Raw genomic sequence first — 10,419 nt, 5'->3', positions numbered from 1 at the left:
ATGTTCAGAGAACATTACAAAATGATGTTTGCAAAATTGTTAAATTGAATATAAAATAAAAACACTTAAAGTTTTGAAAGTTTAGAGAACATTCAGTAATAACATTTTCATTACTTAAAGGGAACATTATAGCAAAATTATTTTAGAACATATTTTTGTTAGCTGGGAAAGTGTCATCATAGATCATTTGTGATTGAAATTTAGTGTGTTACAATTGCCCCCAGACACCCTACTATTGAAACAGATACAAATGAATGTGTGACCAGAACAAAAATGGGTCTATCTAGATATTGGTCTAAAAAAGTCTATCCTCACTGCATCTAGTCAGATAGCACAAGACGTGTGAGTGTTATATGAAGGCAGAAAAGGGAAGTGCAGCAGTCACTACAAACACAGTTAGACAACAAGATACAGGAATAGAGACTTTAACAATGGTGTTCTACATTTCAGTCGGGATTTGGCTTATTTTAGGTGAGTATTAAATGTTGTGCTGTCTTTGTTTCTAATGGATCCTGTTTATCATTTTGGAATGACAGATGTTTTGCTCAGCTGTTCATGTTGTGTTAAATGTGTTTTATGTGAGGATAGAACTGATTCAGAAGGGATTTGTTGTTAATCCTGTATATTATAATGGTTTGTGTGTTTTTTAAGGTTTTTTATGCTTCGGTGAGCCTAATTATGTTTTAACTATTAAGACTGGAGGATCTGTCACCATCCCATATCATTATGATGAGAAAAACCCACCACAGAAGAAATACTGGCACTCAGATAATGATCAATCTCATATATACACAAACACAACAGAGGAGAATCTGTCAGTAATTGATCATCCTGATCAGAGTCTCTTTACTCTGACTATGAGAAACCTGCAGAACAAACACACTGGACGCTATTATTGTGCTGTGGAGACTGATGGACAGTCGACTGCTAGATTTGTTCTTTATCTCAAGGTTCAGTCTGGTATGAGATGTTTATAATGGTTTTAATCACATTCTAATTAATAATTATCTGACTTCACACACATGTATTTTATAATCTTTTATAATCAGATGACTTGTGTCTGTGTGTTCAGCTCCTGATGTGTCTGTGAAGAGCAGCAGTGTATCTGGACATGAAGGTGATAATGTCATTGTCCAGTGTTTCTACAGTTCTGGATATCAGAAAAAAACAAAACAGTGGTGCAGAATTAAAGATAAGAGCTGTTACACAGTGGGGAGGACTGACACATCCCAGAATTCATCAGTCCAGATCAGTGATGATGGGAGAAGCTTCACTGTGTTGATGACTGGACTGAGACACAGTGATTCTGGATGGTACTTCTGCTCTGCTGGAGAGACACTGAACACTGTTCAACTCACTGTAATCGAGGCAGAACCAGGTAAAACATATTTAATACTTAAATACAAAAAATGTAAAACTCAATCCATAATTATTACAATAAAGTTTTTGTTGTGTGAGAATTTTTGTTTTATTTTATTTTGACAGTAAGTGTGACCACAGAGAAGGACAAGTAAGTCACACATTCTCATTATTGTGGCTTACTCTTTAGCAATATCTATACTTCACATGTCTATAACGTTACATAATAAAACAATTTCCAGTCTTCCTTCTGAAAAAAATATGTGAATACAAATATTTTCTGTAATGTGAGGCCTTAAATGTGTCTAAGTTAATGTGACAGAGAAACATATTCAGTTCCCTCATGATAGTGTGCTATTGTCTTTTATTTTTCAGATGGCGTTTCTGTCTGTCACAGAACTAGAGTTTTCTCCACATTGAGCTGAAAAGAAAACTGCTTTTGCTTTACACATTCAGATCAGATTAAAGATCTGTGAGTAGAATTGTATTAGACGTCTACATTTGCTAAATGCCTGTTTGCAATGTATTTTATCTCACCATTTTTCTTCAAATGTATTTATTTTATTTTATCAAAAGTGATTTATAAATGTGGAACATACCAAATAAAAAAATAAAATAAAAAATCAATTCAGCCATTTTTTTATATATATCAATATGATATACTGACCTCATGCAGTGATTTTAGTAATTTTAGCCAGTGAAAGTATTTGCATCTGTCATCATGTTAACTAACCAACAACAGATAAAAGGAGATTTGGGTTTAAATTCAGAGGCATCAAAGCTTATAAATTAAAAATATTGCATATTGGAATATATATTGTTTCAAAGAGATGCAAATAAAAACTTCAGATTAGAGCATTTGATTGGACAGACAATCTGAGGAGAAGCTGAAGTGCAGATTGATGTCATTGTTACTTGTATTGGTTGTAGAGAGAAACTATAACTTTTAAATGCATACAGTATCTTCCAAATGTGAATAGTTTTGCATTGCATAACATACTTAAAAATAACCTTAAGTCAAACATATTCACCAAAAAAATTATTTTCTCAGCTAATAATGTATATTTTTATGTCACGTATCATGTAATTTGCCTATAAAAGCCTTTTGGATGTGGTCCCACGCATGGACGGTTATTTATAACAGTGCAGACAATGTGTGAAGTATGTGTGAATGTTTACAGGAGCACTGAGAATACCCTTGTTTCTCCTTTTACCCAATCTGAGGCTGTTATGGCATGCAATTGATCAGCATACAAAAATGATTAAAGCTTTTTTTCATTGATAACTTCTATAAAGAGAGGTGCTTCATTTATAGACTTTCACATCTTGTTTTCAAGTCATATTAAATTCTGTAAAAACGTTTGTTGTTGTTGTTGTCATATTTCTTTGCTTAGATGTGTTGACCCAACCACAAAACAGACCAAAAATAACCAGTTTCTGAGGTGACACCTATAATTGCAAAATAAGAACTAGAGAAGGAAGCATGTGAATCCTGGAGCGGAACAGCTTTGACATTCACTGCATTGCACAGAAATACTTCTCATTTCCCTTAAATCTCATTTTGAATGTAAATTTATTATTTTAAGCTTCTCTCAACCAGGTGACACATTTGTAACTTCTGATGCAACATTCACAGGGAGTCTTTTTGACACGAGCAACAAGAGAGAACGAACGCAGGAAGTGAGAAAGACTGTAGAGATCTATGATGACTTTACACTTTATGCACGTCTCCTTGAGTGAGAAGCTGTTTCTAGTATTAACCTAAACATTTAAACTTGCATGGAAATGATGAAGATTAAGAAAGAAGAAACATTGCAACTTTTCGACAGAACGACAGTCAGTTTGAAGAACTTCATTGTATTTTTCCTTTGGCTCATAACAGGCAAGTGTTCTCTGTTTGCTTACAATTAATTTTACACACACGAGTAGCTTACATATCCTGCTGTATGACATGTACTTCGTAATTCTTTTACACATTTACTGCTACATAAAAGTCAAACTAAAGTTGATATTTTCTTCTCTCAGGTCCTGAATGCACAACAGGATCAGCAAGCAGAGAGTTAACGGTTCAGACTGGAGGATCTGTCATTATTCCGTGCTATTATGACAGGAAATACACAGAACACAAGAAATACTGGTGCTTTCATGCAAAAGCGGCATATAATTACTGCTCTATTCTGGCATATGCTAATGAAACCAAAGGAAAAGTGTCAGTAATCGATCATCCTGATCAGAGTTTCTTTACTGTGACGATGAGAAACCTGCAGCATGAAGACACTGGATCTTACTGGTGTGTTGAGGAGATTGCAGGAATATTTAAAGTGGATGAAACAGAGCAGCTTCATCTCACAGTTCAATCAGGTTTGAGATCAGTTTCACATTCAGATGAATAATAATTCTGATACTGATTCCTAATAAATCTCAATGACTTGTGTCTGTGTGTTCAGCTCCTGATGTGTCTGTGAAGAGCAGCAGTGTATCTGGACATGAAGGTGATAATGTCAGTGTCCAGTGTTTCTACAGTTCTGGATATAAGAATAAACCCAAACACTGGTGCAGATATAAAGATAAGGGCTGTTACACTGAGAAGAGGACTGACACATCCCAGAATTCATCAGTCCAGATCAGTGATGATGGGAGAAGCTTCACTGTGTTGATGACTGGACTGAGACTCAGTGATTCTGGATGGTACTTCTGCTCAGTAGGAGATCTGCAGGCTCCTGTTCAACTCACAGTCACTGGTAAAAAACATACTCTACTTAGACATACACAGGAGTTCTTGATAAGGAAAAAAACAAAAAGTTGTTTTCATCTTTTTCTGTGTTCAGTAGCTGTCCCCACATGTTCCTGTTGTCACTGTTACTGAACCAAAAAAGTAAAGTAATAAAGATTAAATACATTAAAATGGGCATTAAACAGAAGTTACAATAGCCTTTCCTTCCCTATTATCACGTATCAAAGTGAAACGGCTTCTCAAACAGGAAAAAATGTAGGGCGGGACTTTTTTCCATGAGGAATTGATTGTATGGTTGTGGTTTGCTATTGGTGGATCTGATGTGAGTGACAGAATACTGCAATATTACATACAAATTTAAGAATTGTATATTTTGTTTTGCTAGTGATTTTAAAATCTTATTGGTGGTGACAAAATGATGATATTTTTTTTCCTGCTATTTTATTCAACAGCAGTTGTGACCACAGAAGAATTTGACAAAAATGGGTTAGTAGCTATAATAAAATATGAATCAATAGATATTGCTTAAATATAAGATTGTAATATTGTATCATGGACCTATAATAAGATGCTTATTTTACTAGTATATTTCATTTTCTTTCTTAACATTTAGTCTATTTCTCTGTGTGGTCTTTTTCCTTTTAGTTTTAGTCAGATCTGTTCGAGTTAATTATTGAAGTTTATATTATTTCTCTCTCTTCTTTATAGGACCAACAATCCATCAAGCAGTGAAGAGCAGCAGAATAAGTATTAATGCTCAAATAGATTAAAACATGCAAATAGAATATAACTATTAAGTAACCAGAATGTATGCAATTGTGATTTTAAGATTAATTGTATGCAACATTATTTATTTTTATTTTATGACTGTAACTGTATACAGTAAAACAGCAACTGCATCAGTGAGGCCATCTTCCTCTTTTCCTTTTTCATGTACTGTAACCTATGTCTATTTTAGTTTTGCAACATTTTTTAGTTTTGCAACATAGTATTTTTTTATTCCACTGGAAGTCACATCAACTGTTTGGTTTCCCATATTCTACAAATTATCTTCCTTTGTGTTCAGCAGAAGAAAGAAACTCATACAGGTTTGGAACAACATGAGGGTGAGTATAAATGATGACAATTTTCATTTTTAGGTGAACTATCCCTTTAAGAGAATTTGAACAGCATCAAACAGCAAAAAATAAACTATTTAAACCAATAATAATGGCAGCATTTTGAACTAAATATCAAATGTGATGTCAACAGAACAAATGCCACAATCACAAAATAAATGTCAACAGAACTGAGGAAGTAATATGTTTGACAGAGTTCACTACAACTAAGAATAAAAAGTTTTGAAAATGAAATGTGGAAAACTGCATCATGGTAGTTTCAGCAAAAATACTATTGTCATGACAATGACAGCAATAGCAGTGATTATTTTGCATATATAATATGAACCATTTGTTTATTCTCACAGGCATTATCTGGAGGTGTGGATTCCGATAGTCCTGTTGTTTCTGTTGTGTCTGCTGTTGGTGACTGTCGTATCAGCTGTAAAACTGAGAAAGAAGAACAGTCAGTATTGCTTTACCTTTCTTATTATATGAACTATTCCATCAGCCATTCAGTGTTTGATCAGTTTTGCACACTATTGTTCAAAAGCATATTAGAATGATTTATGAAGGATCGCAGTATTAGTTTTTACTGTATTTGTAAGAATACGAGACTTCTTAAAGTCTTACTGACCCTATTGAGCGCTAGTGTGTGTTCATAAGCTTGATGCTGGTGTCTAAGAACTGTCTAATGGAAATACTGATAACATAATTTGTTTTCTCACTATCAGACAGAAATGACACCAGAGGTGTTACAGAGGTGACCAGAGATGGAGACGGTGACGCGGTAGGTTTGAGCTGACAACCGATTTGAGTTCAAACTCATAACTGAGAGACTCATTATAATCAGACATGTTTATAATTATTCACAGGGAAACGGTGTCTGTTCATCATCAGCGGTTGCAGAGAATGACGTGACTTACAGCTCTGTGACAGTACGACCTAAAAGTAAAACTAAAGCGGTAAGTGAATTCACAAGAACACGCACAGAGATTCTGTATTGTCAGTATTCTTCTAAATCATCTTTCGTATCTCCAGTTTAGCCCAGTATCAGTGGAGGACGAGGTGACCTACAGCTCTGTGCACAAACAGGTTTGTTGATGCTAATGATCACATGATGTTTTACACAGACACTGAACATGTGATTTCATCTCAATGTTTAATCTCTTATTCACAGGTGCATGTTCCTGAGAAAATATGAACACAACAGCGCGGAACTTGAAACAAGCTAACATTTTTTTTATTCCATGCATCATTACAATGCAAAGCAAGCAAAGTCTCAATTCAGATAAAATTATATTAATTGAATAATATCCTGCTTTATATTGTTAAGTCCCTTGTGGTGGCAAAATGTAAGTACATGAACAAAACAAGTGGTTTACTATGAAATGAAAATTCAGTTAAAGCATTTCACTGTATTTAGGAATAAGTGTGTAAATTTGTCAATTGTAAAAAGCATTCATAATATATTTGCAAAGTTGTAATGTGCTTGCTTTGTGACAATAAAACTTTAGCACATAATATTTGCTTTAGGCTGTTGTTTAAGCAGTAGTCTAATAAGGGTAGTACCCTATAATAGAAATATGTTTTTTAAGATATAAAAAAATGAATGACTAAAGCATAATCCTATTTCATGGGGGTGAGTTACATGTTAAGATGTCCAAATACCCACACTTGTGGTCTTGGCCACTTGATAGTGCGTGTACGTGACAGGAAGTAAGTGTGCAAGACCGTCCCTAGTATGAAAAATGCCATGCACAGTATATGCTTAACCCACACTAATTCCACACTATGACATTTCTGTCATTAATTACTCTCCCTCATGTCGTTCCAAACCCGTAAGACCTTCGTTCATCTTCAGAACACAAATTAAAATATGTTTGATGAAATCCGAAAGCTTTCTGATCCCCCCCTAGACAGAAATGTAATAACCACTTTCAAGTCCCAAAAAGGTATAAAGACATTGTTGAAGGGATAGTTCACTTTGAAATTAAATGTTGGTATGTTTTAGCTTACCTGAAGTGCATCCAAGATGTAGGTGTCTTTGTCTCCGCAGTAGTTTCAATTTTGATATTTTTAGGTCAAACCGTTCTTGTCTGTCAGTCATATAATGCAGGTATATAGGTACTGTCTCTAAATACTAAATACTGTTAGTTTTATCACACAAACCGCTTGTTTCGTGTCTTAGGCCATCAATGTGAACTTACGAAGGGGATTTTTTAAATTTGGACTTTTCTCTGCATGCTATTAGAGACATCTCTGCATGCTTTTGGAGACAGTGTCAAAGCAGTTCCTTCTGGTGTTTGTGGTATTGTCATGTTCCCTTTTGCAGTTTTGCAATAAATTACTGCAGAACTTAGTTATTTTGAGTCTGTTTTACACACGAAAGCAAAGAATATAGCCTACAGGCTTAAGTGCCAAAAAACAAACAAACATGTATCTACAGATTTTATTATGAAATCTCTATAGCCCTCTATCGCAGAATCTATTATTTACTGTATTGAGACACTATGTAATGTGGTACTACAATGTGGTACTTTTGTCATCCTGACGCAAACTTGAAGTGAAAGCTGTCAAGAAAGCACAGAAAGCCACGAGCGCTTTCAGACAGCATGTGATCCCGACATCAGTTCTCTTGCGCTTAAACGGTCAAATGCCAGTGCAACTTTTCTATTTACCTGACATATTTCCAGAGTTTGGCCGAAGTGTTCAAGTGCACATGAAGACCGCATATGTTTTAAGATTTTTGTTTACTCAATAGGACACACTTAATCGCACCATGATTGTGCTGCTTCATTTTCAAACGTTTTTCAAAATGATATACAATCTCTGCAGTCTCTGCACCAATAAAATGTCCAACACTTTGCGTTTTACAACCAAATTGTATGTAACATAATTAATTTAACTTACACTGGAACGTTTTCTTAGGCATGATGCGATATTGGGGCATGCAAGTTCCTCAAGGTGATGAATGGCGGGACACGCTTAAAGGGTTAGTTCACCCAAAAATTAAAATGTTTTCATTATTTACTCACACTCATATCGTTCCAAACCCGTAATACCTTCATTCATCTTCAGAACACAAATTGAGATTTTTGTATATATTTTATATGATGCATTTTATATGATGAATCCCTGCATAGACGTCACAACGTTACAACCGCTTTCAAGACCCAGAAAGGTAGTAAAGACATCGTTAAATAGTCCATGTGACTACAGTGGTTCAACATTAATGTTTTGAAGTGATGAGAATACTTTTTGTGCACAAAAAACTAAACAAAAATAACGCCTTAATTAAATTTAAAATGCCTATTTCTTCTCTTCCGTGTCAGTCTCTGACACTGTTCACGTGAGCACCATGAGTTATGCGTGTGATGCTGATGCAGGAGTCGGGCAATGATGAGCCGGCGTTCAGATGTAGAAGCCGGAAGCGCTAAGTTATTAACTAATGATCTTTGCAATGGAAGAATCAATCAAAACTAACTTTAGCTGGACAATAGCTTTATTCTATAGAGCTGCTGTAAAGCCAAAACAATCTCTGTTACTTTAATTTCCTTTTATCACTGTGAAGCTACTTTGAAACAATCTATATTGTTAAAAGCGCTATATAAATGAAGGTGACTTGACTTGACTTAAAGGGGTCATGTTTTTTTTTATTTTATTATTATGTTCCCTTAGGTGCAATTATAGTATTACTATAGTTTTTTTTACAAAAAACTTTTAAAATGTAGTGATTTATGACCTTTTCCCACCCTGTTTCTCATCCTCTGATTCAAACAGTCTGTTTTGGGGGTGTTTCCCCTTTAAGAGTTCAGTGTTAACGCCCACTGTTATGATTGGCTAACGTCAGTGCCTATGCAGTATGCATCAATTATTAACGCCCCCAGCCAGAACGTTTGCGGATTCAGCGTATTTAAAAAGTAAATACATTACTTACAGTTTGCGTCGTCGTTGTTGAGCCCAGAATAGTCGGCACGGACTTATCTTTGAGCAACAGTTTTATGGCAAAGCCAGCATCATTTTGGGATTTGTTCTCAAAACAGTCATCCTTCAAATGTATAGAACAAACGCTTAAAGGGCACCTATTATGACATTTAAAATGTTCCTAATGTTGTTGTGGGAGTCCCCAACAACAGTTTTACATGCATGCAATGACAAAAAACACTTTTGTTTTCGTATAATATGCATTTATTTTTACCTGATTTGCTCACCGACTCCCAAATGATTCGTTCAATGACTCGTTTTTCAAACCCCTCCTTTGCGCGACGCTAATCTGCGGTGATTGGTCAGATGACCCAGCAGTGTTTACAGAGATAATACTTATTTTTAACACGGAGTACAATGATGCTTTTATCAATTAAATTGTGTTATAATAATGATTATAGTCCACTGCTTTATAGTTTGTAGTAAAAAACGAAAAATAAGATAAAGAATTTAATGTTATGTTAGCGAGCATAGCCCAGTTCATATACACGGGTTTCTGTGCAACGTCATCACGTAGATGCGCGCGCATCTAAGAGGCAGAAAGCAACACTCTTTACGGCTATATCTAGCAGAAGCAGAGATGACGCGGAGCTGTTGTGCTGTAAACTAACCTAAATAAATAGAGTATGTCAGGTTTTTATGATTCGCAAACTTAGTTGGACAATTTCATACAGTCAACTAACTAACGTTTTACATAATGTTATATTAATATGCAAATGAAACACAAGCGAACAGATCCAACTCTGAAATTGCAGTTTATTATTGAGTCAACAAGAATTTACAAACAATGCGAAATCTACGTTAATTACAATGTTCTTTTACAGAACTCGGCATAACATATAGCGGTCTTGCCTCTAGGATGCGCGCGCATCCGGTATTGTTTGTATACAAGAAACCTGTGTATTGTAAAAGCACAATCAGTCTTTGTTTGCGTTAGCCCGATGCATAAACATAACGTTTTTACAAAAAAAAAATGCAGTTACGTTACTACGAGGTATTAAACACTTCACATATCTCAATACAATTGTCATTGAAGACCTAGAAGCTAAACGGTGCTTACACAACAAACAAAATAATTATTAAGCATGCTACATAAAATATAAAAGCAAAAATTATTAATAACACTTACAGGTTGTGATACGGAGGAGGAAGCTGATGCAAATACTGTACACTTGGAACTGAACCTTTCTTCAATATCAGCCAGCTCGCGAATCCAAGTTTGATTGCATTTAAAAAGCAATC

At 35.1% G+C, this 10,419-nt stretch overlaps 2 protein-coding genes across 3 annotated transcripts; both read left to right on the top strand.

Moving 5' to 3' along the window:
• The first annotated feature begins 354 nt into the window (after positions 1-354).
• On the top strand, positions 355-2,721 carry LOC306998623 (CMRF35-like molecule 1). Of its 2 annotated transcripts, none has more exons than XM_079612837.1 (5): positions 355-471; positions 652-960; positions 1,073-1,378; positions 1,486-1,510; positions 1,735-2,721. In XM_079612837.1, exons 1-5 carry the CDS (start codon positions 432-434, stop codon positions 1,760-1,762), a joined length of 708 nt encoding a protein of 235 aa, XP_079468963.1. In that variant the 5' UTR covers positions 355-431; the 3' UTR covers positions 1,763-2,721. The 2 variants fall into 2 exon arrangements, with proteins under 2 accessions (XP_079468963.1, XP_079468964.1); XM_079612838.1 differs by having other exon boundaries at positions 384-471; positions 696-960; positions 1,735-1,959.
• Positions 2,722-2,970: 249 nt separating this feature from the next.
• On the top strand, positions 2,971-6,709 carry LOC306998604 (polymeric immunoglobulin receptor-like). Its single transcript, XM_079612816.1, has 10 exons — positions 2,971-3,241; positions 3,385-3,720; positions 3,807-4,100; positions 4,546-4,579; positions 4,802-4,840; positions 5,559-5,656; positions 5,925-5,980; positions 6,066-6,155; positions 6,232-6,285; positions 6,371-6,709. Exons 1-10 carry the CDS (start codon positions 3,139-3,141, stop codon positions 6,392-6,394), a joined length of 1,128 nt encoding a protein of 375 aa, XP_079468942.1. The 5' UTR covers positions 2,971-3,138; the 3' UTR covers positions 6,395-6,709.
• Positions 6,710-10,419: the final 3,710 nt, after the last annotated feature.

Source organism: Phoxinus phoxinus (assembly GCF_949152265.1).
Source record: "Phoxinus phoxinus genome assembly, chromosome: 5".
NCBI classification, from domain to species: Eukaryota; Metazoa; Chordata; class Actinopteri; order Cypriniformes; family Leuciscidae; genus Phoxinus; species Phoxinus phoxinus.
The sequence above is the reverse complement of the archived record's forward strand: the minus strand, read 5'-3'. Positions and strand labels throughout refer to the sequence as shown.